The sequence below is a fragment of the Tasmannia lanceolata genome, unplaced genomic scaffold, assembly GCF_043159265.1.
Source record: "Tasmannia lanceolata isolate RefF3 unplaced genomic scaffold, GAP_Taslan_0.1 ptg000005l, whole genome shotgun sequence".
Classification (NCBI taxonomy): domain Eukaryota; kingdom Viridiplantae; phylum Streptophyta; class Magnoliopsida; order Canellales; family Winteraceae; genus Tasmannia; species Tasmannia lanceolata.
Genome location: NW_027518682.1, coordinates 12349775 through 12367626, shown reverse-complemented (window position 1 = coordinate 12367626; position 17852 = coordinate 12349775). Strand labels below are relative to the sequence as shown.

Genomic DNA, 17852 nt, shown 5'->3' with positions numbered 1-17852 from the left:
TGCTACACCAGCAACAACAAGTCGAGGATCAGCGAGGGTGAAGGCAATTGCCACAAATATTGATTTCCAAATAATGTCTTGCATAACAGATTTACAAATCGGATTTTTTTCACTGTTGTAGCTGATTTGGAAATCTAAGGATCTGATCGAGTTCCAAATCTCAACCGCAAATGCGAGAAATCCAAATCCAAATCTTGTGGGTATCCAAACATGGCCTTGAGGTAGTTATCAAATTCTCGAAAATTAAAAGTAAGGACGATGATATTTTCACTCCTCCTGTAGTACGCATTCACCCCCCTTGTAAAGTGATTTGACGTCAAAAAGTGTTAAAGTTGCACACTGTTCAGGTTATATGGGGGGTGAATGCGTACTGTAGAGGAGGTGAAAATATCATCTCCCTAAAAGGAATCTTGTGTTATTAGCATGGTTTGAAATTTCGGTTTCACCATATATTTCGGACCTAGCCGAAACCGAAATTTCAACCGAAATCTTGAAATTTCGGTCGAAATTGGGTAAAGACGCTCGAAATGTCGGTTTCTTGAATTTTGTAAAGGAATAAAAAATTAATATTTTATGTGAAATTTCGCCGAAATTACCAAAATTTTTTACGTTTCAGATATTTTGGATTTTTGTCGTTTCGGTGTCGGTGTAGACCGAAATCCGGTCGAAATTTCAAACCATGGTTATTAGCATATTTTTCATTAGTTATTCTTTATCATGAAAAAATTACAAGTAATTGATTTTTTTTTTTTCAAAAAATTCCAAATATGTTAGACTTAATCAAGAAGTTTTGAATATTTCAAAAGTCTGACAATAGTTTGGAAATTTCCTAAACATAAGTAGAACTTGCAACTTGCAAGTAAGTAGGAGTTTGGGTACAGGTACCCATAAGAGCCTTCATATTGATATGTTATGGATAAAAGGGAAATGATATATTTGCCCTTTTTTATTCCTTGGGTCACCAGCCCGTAGGATAAAAGGGTAATCATATTTCATATATATATTATAGGGGTTGTCCCAAGAAAAAAGGGGGGACTAATAAATCATTTACGTCAATAACATATCATATCTTATTCACTGGCTAAAATAACTTATTTTCCTTCTTAAAACCATTTGCTATAGGGAGACTATTTGTTTCGCCCCCCTCCTAGAATAATGCGCCCCACTCTTAACGTGAATTGTGGGCAGACTTTAACGCTTTTTGACGTCAAATCACGTTAACAGTGGAGTGCATTATCCTACAGTGGGCGAAAAATCATCACCCTTTCCTTTATGTAGTCCCCTTTTTCTGCACTTTATAATTATGTTGAATAAATGTAGCCCCTCACACTGAGAAGGAGCCTTTGCAGCCTAGAACCCCTATTTGTTTGATCGATTTTGGCGGGAACCGTTGCTTTCCCGCAAAGAATTCCAGATGGGTTCGGTTGATTTGCCCTGTTGGGTTTCTGAGCCTTGTATGATGGGCATTGATGAAGCTGGAAGAGGCCCTGTTCTTGGTACTTTTTTTTTCTCCGCATTTTCGTTTAATTTTATCGTTATCTAGTTTTATGTTTATATGTTTTTTTGTTTGATGAACTCATTTATTTAAGGTCCCATGGTTTATGGATGCTTATATTGCGCCCTATCGTATCAAAAGACGCTTGCTTCCTTGGAATTCGCAGGTTTGAGCTTTTTCCCTTCTCTCTTTCTTTGACTGGATATGTTTATTTCATAAATTATGTTAATTCGATTCGTTTTCTTGGGGGAAATAACATGCATTTGGTAATAATGGGTATTGCTAGAAGAACAAAAACTCTTTAAGAGATAGCCAATGCAACTTCATGGTTGAATGATTTATTTGTGGAAATTTGACTTTCTCATGTAATGGGTGTCTTTGAAAGTTGAACTTCAGAAGTATTAAGTTTTCATTAGTTGTAATTTGATTTAAGCAAAGAAATTGAGTATTTACAAAACTCAATGTAATGAATCCCGCACACATAAGTGGAAACCCTATGGCTAAATGTTCCCATAAACTGTTTTCTGGCTTTCCATCAATTGTAAGAATCAATCAGTAACAACGAAACACAAAAGCTTTTCAAGTCAGGATGGATTCCCCCTGCTTACTCATAAAAAAAAAAGGGAAAAATACATTTACACCCCCTCTAGTTTCTGACACATTCAACACTAACCCTGACTTTCAAAACGTGACAAGTACACCCCCTGAGGTTTTTAACGTGACGGAGAGGTGGAAATGACCAAAATGCCCTCGTCTTCCCCAACTGAAAATTAGGGTTTGATTCAAACCCTTGTTTATTTATCAACATAAACCCTCGATTTAGGAGTTTTATTTGTCTTCATTCACATCATTATCATGATTTGCACAAAAACCCTAATATTTTAGGGAATTTTTTTTTATCAATATTTTTTTTCTTGAAATGCGGTTTGATGTAGCCATGGGGAGGGGTTCCATTGTCTGTGGTGGAGGTGACGGCGGTGGCCGGAGATGGCGACGGCGGCGGTGGGAAATGTCGTAACCCTAATCCCTTTGCAAATGGTTTAAAACCAGTGAGTGAGGGTATTTCTGTCCTCAAAATCTTAACCCAAGTTAGTTTTAGTCTTTTCGTCAGATTAAACTGACGCACCATTGACGGAGGGGGTCAAACTTATACAAATTGAAACCTCAGGGGGTGTACTTGTCACGTTTTGAAAGTCAAGGTTAGAATTGAATGTGTCAGAAACTAGAGGGGTTGTCAATGTATTCCTCCCCCCCCCCCCAAAAAAAAAAAAGAAGAAGTTAAGGATGGATTTTGTTTCATATTGTGAAGTTAAGAGCCTCTTTGGATACCACCAACATCAGTTCTCATTTGCAAATACGATTATTTTAAGTTAATTTTATTTGTATAGTCTTATTTACATAGAAGATGATATGCAAATAAGACTATATGCTAATAATTGGTATCCAATGAGGCCCTAAACTTCACATCAGATATATGTGAATCTTTTCCTCTCTTTATCTTCCATGGGACTTCCATTCACTCAATTCTTTGTTACTCCTCTTGGAAGCCACACAATAACACAGCCACACGGTCAATTACAAAAGAGCGGAAGAATAATAAACATAAAATAAAAAAAATGTTAATAGCCAAAGAAAGAACCAAAACAATACATATGTTTTTTTCTATGCAACATTCTTTTTATATATATATTTTTTTTCATATACCTGTTGAAAGGCGAAGACCTAAGAATCACCCATATGTCTACTAATAGCATAAGTCTTTTTTTTGAATGGTATAGTATAAGTCTTTCTGAAATACCCAACTTCCCTATTTCTAGTTTAACACTATTTATCATAAACTAACAAAAATCAAACACTAATTTTCACTCTTGTTAGAAATCTTCCTAAAGTAAAACTAAGTTCTAATTACCAGCTTGTCCCCTTTGGTGCATGCGAAGAGTCGGCGATGACTATCACTAGTTCCACTCAGTGCTGACTATTCATCCAGCTAAGTTTTCACTTGTGCAAATACTTATTTTGCATTCTTGGGTTTTGGATTTGTTCCACATACGAACTTAGAATTTGGTTTTTTGACATCCGTGATGATCACCATCGTTGTGGTTGACAGGTTTCTCCTCTTCTAGCTCTTCTAGTTGCATTTTTTGCAGCTCTTATGGTGTCAATACTATAAGTTGTCTCTTTGTATCTCGAACTTCTTTATTGCATATCAATATTTTTCAGTTTTGCAGTCTTAGAAGCTTTCAAATAGTGCTTCTACCTTCTGGTATTGAAACTGAGTCATGTTGCAACAAACATTGCATTTTTTTATTCATCTTTCGAAGGTGACAAATTCAATGAAATTCATGAGTTTTGAACTTGATTTGGATTTTTTGCAACATGGATTCTTGTGGTAGCATCATGGTTTCCAACCTGTGTTGCAAGCTATCCACAAGGCTAGCTAGACAGATCTGACAATGCAACATTCTCTCCCGGCTATAATGAGGCTTCACTTAACTCTTGACACATGAATCTTCCCATTGGTGGAGTGTAGGCACCTGCACCATTTTCTTTGCTCATCATAGCCAATGAACATGACTCCTACTGCTTTCCAAGGTTTCATGTTTTCGTTTAGGTATGTGTTTCATTCGTGACAGAAATGGAAACATGATTGTCTCATATGGAAATTTCTGTGGAAATCTTATAAAATCATGACAATGTATGAAAACATATGCAAATGATGGATATTTAAGATGAAACTTTAGGAAGTACTAGAATAAGCGCGCGCGCGCACACACACACACAAAACGTTACATAAGAAAAAAACCCACTAATAATGGTTTAACAATATCGAACAACTATTGAAATGTTTAACAACATCGAATACCTAGTAACATGTGCTTTCACACATTTCTCATAATTCAATATATACCAAATTTCACATATAATTCATATAAATATTTATGAATAATACATACACCAAATAGAAAGTAGTTATGCATAATACGTATGCCCCATTTCACATGAAATTCATATAAATATAATTATATAGCACATATTAGTATAGTATATCACTAATACACTAAATAGCAAAGAAATATGTTTTTATTTTTAAAATAATTTTTTAATATTTTATAAAATTTATAAAAGAGATGGAGAATAATGAGAAAATACAACATAAATAATAAAATAATTTTCTATTTGGTGCGCGTTTAACAGGGCATGTGCAAATCTACTCATGCCTTGTTTTTGTTAGTTTTTCTAAGAGTGATAATTTTTTTTTAAATTTTTAATAAAAATACAAAAATTGGTTATCATATAATAAAATTTAGTAGATAACACTACAATAACATGAATTGTGTTATTTATATTATTTTCTTGTTCAATATGATTTTTTTACAAATTTTAGATTTTATTTATACTTATAATATTTTAATGTAAAATTAATTATTTTACTAATTTGAAAATGAAATAAATAATTTTCTAGCATTTCTTAAAGTTTATCTTAAATTTCCATCATTTGCATATATATTTTCAACCATTTTTGTGATTTTATAGGATTTTTATTGTAACTGACATCTTTCTAAATTCTGGTCAAAATAATGTAATAGATACCCGTGAAGAACTAAGCTTCCGAAGCGAACTTCCCTTCTAGCTAGGAAGTTTCCTGTAACTATGGTTTCGATGTGCTTTTCTGTGGGGAAGGAAACAGAAACATTTCAGCTATTTCGTGTCTGTTTCACTGGAAACTCAAAACTTTGAAAGGTTTATTGCTGGCCTCTTATATCTGAGCTTCCGGTATACTGATTCGTAGTCGAGTCGTTTTTACAATAGCCTGTTTATAACATGTGCTTCTGTATGCATACACTCTAATGAGAATTGATCAGGGACATTTCTTCTATGCATCATGCTTTTTCTGTTTCAGCTAAGTGCCTATTTTTTCTCTCTGCAACTTTGTTTTGCCTACGGGTGTCAAGGAATGAGATGTGCTTTCTAATATTGTGCTCCTTCAGATAATTATCACACTGTATGAAGTATACTCACCACCACTTTGGTCAGACAACTGATTTGTGACCAACCATTGCTTCTATTCCCTTTCGAGACGCATTAAGCTTTTCAATGATTTCTAGGTTTTCCTGCATGAAGTAAACCACTACGTATATTGACAAACCATCAATGAAACTAGTGCACACTTACTATTCTCTTAGAAGCAGGAACCTTCTCTCGAGGTGCCGCTCCCACGTCGGAACCTCGATTCGGCGCTCCTTAGGAAGGAGTTTCAAGGGAGCGCGACTCAGAGAGACGGGAACCGCTCTAATGACGCTCGCAGCCCGCTTCTATTACTTTCTATTACTCTATAAGTCCCACCATCACTATCTTCTTTACATCAAATTCCTCAAACTCTTCAAAGTATTTCATTGGAGCAAGCACAAAGGCTTGTGCATCTTCAGAAGGCATGAGGAACGAGTGCACACAAATGAAGATGGTGAAGATGGTTAGAAATTAGCTTTTAGATGTACTTAAATTTTGAAAGATACAAATGAAAATGGTTAGAAACTATTATTTTTTGATGTACTTGAATTTTGAAAGATATAAAAAGAAAATATTACATACACGCTCCCATGGCGCTCCCAAACTTAGACTCTTCTAGACCCCACGCTTCCCCGCCTCCGCCCCGCTTCGTGCTTCTAAGATTATTCTCCTCATTTGGCTCATTTGAATGAACCAACTCTAATGGTCGCTTTCAGTGGAAGTCTGATTGAGAAAATGGTTGAAGATATGCCTTGCCAAAACAGCAACCTGCACACACCTTGCTACAACAATTCTATTAGTGGGAGCCCTATAACTAGCTTTCGATTTGCCATGATCTTCAATTTGTCATATGCCGCATGAGATAGTCATGCATGCAGCAAATTCGATGTATAATTCCATCAAGCTCCATCAACATATGCTATCCTAGCTGATACCACATACATCTGAATGAATCAACTTTAACTATGGTCTGCGACTCTGTTATCAAGTTTTTTGCCATATCAAGAAAATGATATACATATCCAAATGTTATCCCCATTGCAAGGCCTTGCAGGCCTTTATCTTGCCCAAATCTGTTTCATTTTGAACGAAATTGTCTGACGTAACCCTTACATATCTTACTCATACTTTTGAAACCTTAGAAACTTGTTTTGATTATTCGTTATGTGCTTTGAACACTTCGACCGAATCAATTAATCAATCACTCGCATATTCAACAACACCTCTCGTAGAAGACCTTTTGACGCATGGTTATGATGACACTTACCCATCGAGATGTCACGTCATGGATGAAGAAAGCAAGAGATGACTCCCTATCAAGATGAATTTACATGACATCCATGATGCATCCACTTTAACTTCATCATCAACATCGCGCTTCTTCCTACCATCATTAACGACATTCCCGTCATTGATTGTATGAATGTTCACCTTGAAATTCTTTGCGAGGTGACCCAAGTTCCCAAAATAATAAAACACCGTTGGTTTGGTATTTCAATTCAATATCACCAATAAACCAGCCACCCTTTTCTTTCATACGAGAATCCATTTTCTTATCTCAATGCTTGTTGTTGGTCACTACGAGTTCTTCCTCATTCTCTTTCATGGAGAGCCATGTCATCTGTCTGGCCAACATCTCCTACTCTATCAGGAGCTTCAACTCAAGGGGAGAAGGTTGCATTGCATTTAAATGTTAAACTTGTTAACTCAAGTTGTAGGCTATGGATAATCAACCTCTGCATCTTTTCTGATTTATTTTAGACTCTTCATCCTAAGTGCGACTGACGAAAGGATTCAATCTTTGTACAATATTTCTGATAGATATCTTCAGTCAATGACCTGATTTTATTCTCCAACAGCTACAACTGAGCATAGTTTACTCACGAGAAAAGAGTTGAGAATGTCTCATGCCTCTTCTAAAATTTTCAGTTTTCACATCCGATATGTGGTTCTCCAGCTTCTTCTGGATTGGCACCTTGAGTATATATAGTGCTTTTGCCACTATGGTCTCCCCTTCCAATTCCTGGAGCATCCTCTGGTGGCATGATATCACCTCTGTTCACCATCTCCAATGGATCCAGTTCTTGTGGATGCATTTTGATGTAAGATTACAAACACACATAGTTTAGTAGATGATGTTATTGGGTTTCCAAATTGTGAAAAAGATACCATTTCTTCCTAAAAGCACTATTTACAATTTGCTCATACGGGATATCAAAACAAATTAAATTTTACCCAAGTAATCACTGCAAGTCAAATTCCCTGCTCTGCCAATTTTTGTGAAGAACAGAGCTCTGGGGAAATCAATGATGTCAACACTGTGTTCCATGGATTCTTTTCCCCCATATGCTGAATACGTGTCGACACGTGAATCGTACATATATTCGTGTGGGACAGATCCAGATTCTTGTCTTAGCTAAGTCCCGCACGAATCCTACTTTTTAGGCGAATCCGACACATCGTTGTCTCTTTTAAAATGCGAATTCTGTATATTTTCCATTTAAATGCATTTTCTTAACTTTTTTTTAAATAAAAGCACAGCCAACTCTAGCGTCTCTACCTCCCACTCTCGAACATCAACCTCCTTCCCCCTCCTTCTTCGGCTCTCTTAATAAAACCCTAACGTCTTGACCCTCTACCCTCAAAAATTTCAAGGATAAATTTTAAATTTTATTTTATTTAATAAAAATTACCGAATCCACGAATCCTACTTTTTTTGTTTTGTCGAATCCGAATCCATGCAATATAGTGTCAACATGATGCTTCAGTATCCTTGGGGTCTACTTTTGGATCTTGATAGACTCTCTTCTTCTCCTGAATCATCTTTACTAAATTATGAACCTGTTCTTTCTGTTTGCTTGCATCACTTTTACTCTTGTTGAAAATACTTCCCAAGGTACAACTACTTTAAGTTGACTACGCCCGTTCCCTCCGACACGTGCAATTAGTCGGCAATGATACTCTACTCCAACAGTCCCTGTGTGCATATAGGGATTCTTCATTTTATTATAGAATTTTTTTATCTTTGAAAGGAGGTCACAGGATACTTCATTATTAGAGATTCAAATTGATCAAATTGGGAAATGATTTTGAATATGAACCAATAAGGAGGAGACTTCTTAATCTTGTTCATTAGTTAGCTGAAGTTTGAAACATGTAGGAGAATTGATCTAGTAATTGTGTCTGTGGACAAAAACCATGATTAAATCACATGGATAGGATTTGTGAAAATGAATGTAAATGTTTTTCCTTATACGGCCAATTGATTCCTAGCCAAATATTCTTTTTTCAGAAGATCATATCTACACTCCTTGATTTGATATTGGCACACCTTCTTTTGAACCTCCTGTTGGTATCTTGTTGGGGACTGTCAGCCAATAATAAAAAGTGTAAAACAAAGAAGGAGTTCCAACATCAAATCTAGGGAGTGCAGATATAAGCTCCTTTCTTGTACTCACTGTCCTAATTTAGGCCATCAGCTCTTACAACTATAAATTTCCTGTTGAATCTGCATGTGCTGCTATTTCATTCTAAGAAATCAACCGCATTAAAATTTTGAATAGGCACCGATAATTGATGTTGATGGCTATGACCAAGGTTGTTAAAATAGAACTGTACAATTAAAAACTTGTAGAGCATGCTTTGATGTGACTTTTCACTATGACCAAGATTATTCTAGTAATCTCATTTTCTCGGTGTCTTTCTCCTAACCCAGGCAATTGAAGCTTCATCTCCTACCCATAGTTCTATTTGCATTTTGTGGGATGTGAACATTGTTTTGATTCATTATACCAACTTTGTTATGGGTCTTAAAATATCAAGAAATTTTATGGATCTGCATATGATTCTAATCCCATCTGAGATTGACTAAATAAAAAATTTCAAAAGATACTCTTTGTTGTTCCAATGTTATCCACTGTAAGTTGGAAGCCATGCAACACGAACAAATGAAAGTAGCATTGTAAGTTTGATAACATGTAGGACATGGTTTCTGAGTATTGCTTCTTTAATTGCAGTTTTCATTTTTTTTCTTGTTGCAAGTCGTCAATCTTGGTTTCAGTTTACATAAAATTGTTATCGTTCTGCCTCATGCAGCAAACTTTTGGGGGAAATCACCAAGAGTGGTAATTCAATGCCTAGCAAACTCTAAAGCACATAGATTCACGATGCAAACTCTAAAGCACATAGATTCACGATGCATAATTTCATTCACAAGCGCATTCACTTGTAGCAGCACATGAACTGATACCATGACCAGGGAATAAGATTTACTTGAATTAAGTTCATGAACCAAATGGTTTGTTGTACTTGGTTATGTTTGTTTTCTGTTTTTCTACAGATTCAAAGACTCTAAAAGAGGAAAAGAGGGAGGAATTATTTGAGAATTTAAAGGTTGACGAGTCTATAGGATGGGCTGTTGATATTATCGATCCAAAGGAGCTCTCAGCTAAGATGCTGAAAAAGTTAGTATAGGATTACCAGTGTCCCCATTTAATCCTTGTATATTTTACTTGCCCTATTTTAACGCGAGGTTTATTTTTTCTGCCTGTTTTGCTAGAACAAAAATAAATCTGAATGAGATATCTCATGATTCGGCTATTGGCCTTGTTGCTAAGGTTCTGGACATGGGGGTTCTACTAACCGAGGTAAAAATTCTTTCAACTTTCATTGAACAATTTTGGTGCTTCTTACCTTCATAAGTAACATTTGGGTCTCCACGGATTTCTTCTGTCTTCTATGTTTACATGCAAATCCTGCAGGTCTATGTGGATACTGTTGGGGACGCAGAGAAGTACAGAATCAAACTGTCTGAACGATTTCCTGGTGTCAAATTTGTGGTTGCGAAAAAGGCCGATAGTCTCTATCCAGTTGTTAGTGGAGCAAGCATAGTCGCTAAGGTATTTGGTCCCGTTGTTTTGAATCTCATCATTGAAGCTCTTATGGGAAAGGGTCTTCCTTTCATCTTGACAGTATCTTGGTTCTCTAGGTAACCAGAGACAGAGCCTTGCGTGACTGGGTGCTTGATGAAACGGCAGAGAATATGCATAGGAACTTCGGATCTGGATATCCAGGAGGTAACCACTAACTAGAACTGTGGATTCATTTTATCTCCGTCTCTTCAAATCATTGTCTTGGTGTAAATACTTTGTTTGGTAAGTTGTTCTCAGATCCCGAAACTAAAGCCTGGTTGAAGGATCACGCACATTCGGTGTTTGGGTTCCCAACATTGGTGCGGTTCAGTTGGGGTACATGCACTCCCTACTTCAAAGACATTGTTGAAGTTGTATGGTGAGTCTAGACCCTCTCATACTGTTTACCTTTCACTGATCTTATATTTTTTTATAACCATATTCAACTTGTTGATAATTTAATTTTTGTTGGGAATTGTTTATCTTTACATCCAATTAATACTTCCGTTAGCTTCTGTCCTATTCCTGATGGTTGATGTGATGTGGTTGTTTAGGGAGTCTGATAAACTGGATGAAGATGGGACCAATGAAAAGAGTGGCAAACGCCAACTGAAATTGGGTAGTGTTGGTTTCACTGGATATAAGAGGAAGACTGAAGAAATTGAATCAAGTGGTAAAGGTCGCTGTAAGTTTTTCCAGTCCCGCAAACTTGAGCAAATAGCTCATTTCAAATGATGTGAGCTTATATCTCTCCATGGCTTCTGGATCTTCTTCCTACATGTTAATCTGGATCCCATATTTTTTAGATCTAGATGATGCCAGATTTTGTCAAAGAGAAGTTTTATTAATTTGAAGTGTGATTAGTTCCTAGAATTTTTTTTCCTTGTGCTTCGATAACATATGTGCATCAATAGTTTCTAATTGCCTTAATTTCACCAATAATCTTTACAAGAACATGACCCATTTACAAAATGATGAAACCTGAGGCAATCTCTAACGATCACTTCTCTGTCAAAAACCTTCGATACAAGCTTTGTCACGGTGTGGCAGTCAGTGCACATCCTTATGTTGTTCACTACCCTGATTACAGACCCTTGGCTTGTGCTAATGAGCCCGAAAGCAATTGCCAACTTCTCACTATGACAAAGTAGGGCTTGCTCTTTTTCCACCTCGTTCAAATCAAGCAGCACATCCAATGTCTGTGGTACATACCCTACATCTTTTAACCGATCGACCATATTTCTCAATGATTCATAGATCTTATCACATTGTGGATGCCCTTTGTCTGCTACAATAAACTCATGAGTTGAGCCACTCACCTCAATCAAGCTACTTCCTGGGCTCTTCTTGATCCCTCTTTCTTTCATCATAATTCTCACCTTCGCAACATCGTCCCATCTACCACGCAATGCATATAAATTAGACAACAAGAGATAATTTGCATCAAATTGCGGCTCCAAGGCAAACAAGACCTTTGCTGCTATTTCTCCCAGTTCAATATTCCCGTGGACCCTGCAAGAACTCAAGAAGGATCTCCATATTACAGTGTTGGGTTCGATGGGCATGTTCAGAATGACACCATAGGCCTCATCTAACAGCCCCTGGCGACCAAACAGGTCCACCATGCACCCATAATGCTCACTTATTGGAAAAATGCCATGCACCATACTCATACTATCGAAACATTCAATTCCCTCATTCACCAATCCTGCGTGACTGCAAGCACATAGAACTCCCACGAAGGTTAGAGCATCTGGTTTCACTCTTCCCATTTTCATCCTATCAAAAACTTCAAGTGCTTCTTTGCCTAGGCCATGCATGGCTAGCCCAGAAATCATAACAGTCCAAACATGGACATTCTTCTCCTGAGTGTTACAAAACACCTGTTGTGCCAACTCTATTGACCCACACTTAGAATACATATCTATAAGAGCGGTAGCAACCTTCATGTTCATTTCTAGCCTTGCTTTTGCTATGTAAGCATGAACCCACATACCGATCTCCAAAGTCCCGAGATTTGCACAAGCTGTGAGTGCACTCACAGCGGCAACCTCGTTAGGATTCTTACCTGCAACCTGCATGGAACGGAAGATGTTCAAGGAATCGAGGGGCTTCTCTTGGGAGCATGCTGATATCATGGTGGTCCACAAGACAATATCTCTTTCAGACATTTCTTCAAACAGGCGGTGACAAAGGTCTAGATTATTGCATTTGGCATACATGTGGATGAGAGCAGCACAGATGTGACGATCCGAATGGAGCCCACGAACGAATATCTGCGTGTGGAGTGCCCTTCCATGTTCTGCCACTGACATGGAAGCACAAGCTTTAAGTAAGGGAGGAAAGGTGAAGTTGTTAGCGTAGAAAATGTCTTGATTGATGAGTTCAATGTAAAAGAGGAGACCCTTGTTGGGGTCGAGGGCGTTGGCGTTGGTGGCAATACTATAGGCTCTGATCATGTTATTGCAGAGGAATACAGATGGGTTTTGGATTCCGGCAAAGACCGAATGGGCATAGTTGATATAGTCATGATTTTGATGGCTGTTGTTCGCGCAAGAAAGGAAGAATGCGGCGAGTGTGGGATCACTGTTTAGAAGATTGGTTTTGATGATATGAGCATGGAGTTGTTTGAGGGAGGAGGTGGAGTTGCATTTTTGTAGGAGGGAAATGGTTTGTCGTTCTAAGATGACTGAGCTTGGAATTGGGTTGGAGGAGTTGTGTTGAACTGATGGGACTTGGGGAGATTTGAATAGAAAGGATGTTGTAGTATGGAGGGAAGTTGGTATGTTCATTATCATAACCAAAGTAGAGATTGGCGCCTTTGTGTCTGTTTGAAAGTATGTGTGCAAGATAGAATACATGGGGGAAAGGCCTCACATGTCCTTGGCCTATGAACAAGGCAAACATGCACATCCAACTGAGGTTTTATATGATAATTGGGCGTGTATTGCCGTGGAAATATACGGACTCTACTAAAGTAGAGTCCACCCCTCTGTTTGGATGATCTAAACCAGTCATTTGGTTGTCCCTAGCCGTAGATAGGTTGTGCCCATAGGATGATCTTAGCCCTTGGATCTGTGGAGGTTTCTAAACCATGGTTTTGAACTATCTGATCTGTCTATTTTACACCAAATATATTGTAGGGTTACAATCATCCTATGGAGAAGAACTTTTGGGCACGGAATGCACTTCGAAGACCAATAAATGCACGACTTAGATCATCTAGATAGGTGAGCCCGGACATAAATTTACACTGAAATATGTCATATAAAGTCTCCTTCTAAGTTCCAACCATGGTTTTAAATTTTGACGGAAATCGGTTGAGACCGACACCGAAACATATACTTAAACCGAAATCAACGGCTGAAACTTACCAAATTTCAGCTGGAAATTTCAGGCGAAATTTGGAATTTTTTTTATTCCTTTACCAAATTTCAGCCGAAATTACCGAAATTTTGGCCCAAAACAACGATATTTCATGTCGGCAAAAAATTCTGTTTCAGTTACCCCCAAAATTTCGGCCGAAACTGAAATTTAAAACCTTGGTTCCAACTAAGCAAGACAAATTCCGGTGGAGCAACAAATTAGATATTTTGTTGGGGCTACAGTTGGCAGAATGGATACACTATTTATTGTGGGTCCCGTCTGAATGGAGATGCGTCCTATGATTTTTTGCCTTTTTGGTATAGTGGGTGGGCCATAGCTTAGAAAACAGGTTGACAAGATGGCTTTAACCTTTTGAAGGCGGGCCACTGGTGGTCTGGATATGTTGAAGTTAGGGCCACAGCCCAATCTCATATATGAGAAATTATACGGTGGCCGACCGTGCACCAAGCCCACCCTTTCCGCCACCCTTGATATTTCATCCTACATCAGCACCCTAAAAAGTCAAAAAAGGGGCTGCTGTTGGATTAAATATCGAAGATGGGCTTTCCACCTTTCTTGTTACACGGTCGGCCACCATATAAAACTTTTGGTTAGATATGGGGTTCCCTAGGCATATATGAACGGCCAGGATCATTTTGGCCCCATGTGGTTGTGCCCAATTACAAAGTGCCTGACCACTTGATGCCAACGCAATCTAGAGCATCTATTTGAGTCGGTCCCACTGAGGAGATGCCAAATCTGGTGGGGCCAATTCGGTTGGAGATAGCTCATTTTTTTTTTTTTTTAAAAAGTCAGAGAGACTCCTTCTAGCCTGAAGCCGGCTATGAATCAAAGGACGAAATTTAAACAGAAATAGAAAAATATTAAGATTTTGATTCTTTTTCACTTCACATCATAAAAAAAGAACTTAAGTTTTTCAACCATGTACCGAGTCAACTTTACAAGTTGAGGAGTGGGTTTTGGAGATTTTATGTAGTGTGCAGCCTCAAGTCCATTCTTTCTCAAACATAGGGTGTTCATTATTGGGCAGTACCCCTACATCAGAGGGTTAAGATCATCCCATGAAGATTATTTAGGGGCCTATTTATGTTTTGGTGCAACAAATGAACGGATAATAGTACACCAAATATACTGTAAGGCCCACGCCATAGTGCATAGGAGTATCCAAACCATCCATTTGATGGGCAACCACATAAATAGGTTGTCCTTGTGGCCCAAAAATCAATTCCATAGGATCATCCTAGCCCTCCGATCTATCGAGGTTGATCATCCTATGGAAACGATTTTTGGGGAACAACCTATTTACCTTGTGTCCCATCAAATGGACGGTTTGGATCATCCTATGCCGTTAGCCGTACAATACTTTTTGTGTGCGCTTTATTATTTTCCGTATTTTCTTATATTATTTATTATGATATAGAAAAATAGATTTTGTACTCATATTACAACAATTAAGACTTAACCTAATCAGGTCTGTTAATCTAAGCAGCCTGTTCAACATGAGGCCAGGACCTTGTAAGTGACCTTAAGACGTTTACAAGATCAAAGGTCCCAACTTCCCCTCACATTTTCTCATTTGGGAGCCAATATTTTTTGGGAAACAGCCAATATGTTAATTCTTCTTCAAAAATAACACGGCCTCTGTGTTTTTATCATTTTCAAAGCTTAAATGCGCCATCTTTTAAGAACAATTATTGTCATTTTGTTACTTTGTTCTTCTGAATCCCTTAATATAATAAGGTCTCTCTCTCTCTCTCTAGTCCATTCAAGCCTGAGTCTCGACTCACTGAGTTTCAAACTGATTCGAGTGGTGGGTGGAGGCAATTGAAGGTCAACGATTCCTCCCCCCACGTTCTATTGGTGTTGACATTTTAGAAATCATTTAAGCCCTCCACTAAGGGTTGAGAAAGTAAAATCAGTTGCACTTAATGACGTGGATCCTTTCCCAGCTGTTTATGCAAGGGCGAACTTGCATCTATCATTCCTCTAAATATTTGATCCAAAGCTGAGGTTTATTAAAGAGCAGAGAAACAACGAGGATGCAGTTTTAACCCCAATGACTTTCCTACACCAAAAAAGAATGTCAATTAAAAAATCAAAGTAAAACAAATCCAGGCAAAGACCATTATATTAAGCTGAAATTTCATCTATTAGGTCCAAGCATGGATTGAAACTAAATGCCAAACCGTGTTTACACCATCAAAGATTGAGACATTCCCCTTAACGCACAATACAAATTCCTTTGCTTCAATCATTCATCTCCCCACACAAATAGCTATAGGACCACAACCCTTCCCTAGCTCTACCCATGTCTCAAAACCCACCTCTCTTCATATATCTTCAAAAACTCTTTCTTCTTTCTTAGCCAAAAAAAGATAATGGTTGTGAAGAAGATGGAGTCAGTTTTGAAGCTGGCAAAGAGGGTGAAAGTTCTCGGCGTCAATCGACAATACGAGTGTCTCATAAGTGATTCCGATGAGTCGAGTTCGGCCACGACACCGACCGGGTTCGTGGCGGTGTATGTAGGAGATGAACGGCGGAGATTTGTCGTGCCAATGGCTTTTCTCTCTCACCCTCTCTTCAAGATGTTGTTAGATAAGGCTCAAAAGGAGTATGGATTTGAGCAGCGAAAAGGGTTGGTTGTCCCATGTACCGTCTCTACTTTTCAAGAGATTGTGAATGCTATGGAGTGCTGTCATGGCCAGTTTGACCTTGAAAAATTGGTGCAAGAGCTCATTTAGTTAGTATAAGAAATGGGGTTTCAGCCCTTTGTAAGATTCATGATTTTGAATCCTTGAAATGGATTTTGGGCCCTCTTAAAGTTACATGGATGACAATACCTGAAACTTTGTTTGTGTACTATTAACAGCTCTACTGACTGGTTGGGCTGATTTTACAGATGAAATATAGGGATAGAGTTAATAGAATCAAAGTTTGGATTTTGGGTTATCTTCATTTGATTGTATGATATGTGGTCTGTTTTGTTTTCTTTCTTTGTGAGGGATTCGTTTGCGTCGTGTAGTGGTTTCAAGAGTTAGAACCATCCAATGGGGAAGACTTTTATGTTCTGACTGATCAATTGGGGATGCCAACAAATCAATTGTTTAGATCATTTAATCAGTGATCATTTTATCTGGCCTTGTTTTTCCTTTGAAAAAACAGGGTGGAGCAACATAAAATTTCTCTTTTCTTTATTCTTATAGGCCGGCTAGATAAGTTCTATAAGTATTGTAACTTCCGGGAAGCTTCTGCTCGACTGAATTTTATAGTTCTGATTTTTTTTCTATATATTAAAACCATGTATTTTACAAATTGCACTTTTAACTCCGTAGAGAATTTTGTTTCTATATTCTCTCAAATTGATGGTCTCTAGTATCGTATGGTCATCCAAAAGATATTTTATTTATAAATAGGTGCTTCTCTCTCTCTCTCTCTCTCTCTCTCTCTCTCTCTCTCTCTCTCTCTCTCTCTCTCTCTCTCTTCTTTTAAGGCAAACCAAAAAGAAGTCTAAGAAGAAAACGAGCAAAATAGAAACGAAGGCATTCTGTTGTCAGGAGAGAGATCTTGTCTTATTCATTTAAGTCATCATAGGTGGTTGTTCGTATTGGTGCTAAAATCTGCTCCGGTCGGATGTGCAAACCAGATTTGCTATTTTTAGTAGTTAGGGTGGATTAGAATACTAATTTAGATTAAGATAATCTTGATTTAGCAATTTCTATGTTCATCTCCGTCTATTTCTATGTATAATTTTAAGTGCTTTATATAAGCACATATTATGTTAATGAAATCAAGGAAGAAACTATCTTAGAAATTGTCTTTTTGCAAAAAGGAGGACTCGAAGTGGATCAAGAAGCTGATCTTCCCTCTAAATAGATCAATCACATGATGAACCGATTCGGGTTCATAACATTGCTTCAGAGCTGTTTTCATTCATTTGACATTCCACCGAGTTTCATTATATCTTAGAGGCAAATTCGCTGAATCATGTGTACATCAATACTTCAATTGATGAAGGCGGTTATTATCTTAAGGAAAGCAACTATAGTAATGTG

At 37.7% G+C, this 17852-nt stretch overlaps 3 protein-coding genes and 1 pseudogene across 3 annotated transcripts in view; 2 read left to right on the top strand and 2 right to left on the bottom strand.

Moving 5' to 3' along the window:
- Positions 1–17852, bottom strand: part of LOC143876658 (putative small nuclear ribonucleoprotein G) — a 64878-nt gene that overhangs the window by 20439 nt on the left and 26587 nt on the right. The gene's annotated exons all lie outside the window — the stretch shown is intronic.
- Positions 1307–11295, top strand: LOC143877517 (Polynucleotidyl transferase, ribonuclease H-like superfamily protein). Its single transcript, XM_077379599.1, has 8 exons — positions 1307–1496; positions 1590–1661; positions 9843–9966; positions 10062–10149; positions 10264–10401; positions 10491–10578; positions 10672–10792; positions 10968–11295. The coding sequence occupies exons 1-8, from the start codon at positions 1415–1417 to the stop codon at positions 11146–11148; spliced, it is 894 nt and encodes a 297-aa protein (XP_077235714.1). The 5' UTR covers positions 1307–1414; the 3' UTR covers positions 11149–11295.
- On the bottom strand, positions 11346–13205 carry LOC143876363 (pentatricopeptide repeat-containing protein At1g31920 pseudogene; annotated as a pseudogene).
- LOC143876362 (auxin-induced protein 15A-like) lies at positions 16179–16541 on the top strand. Its single transcript, XM_077378074.1, has one exon. It carries the CDS (start codon positions 16179–16181, stop codon positions 16539–16541), a length of 363 nt encoding a protein of 120 aa, XP_077234189.1.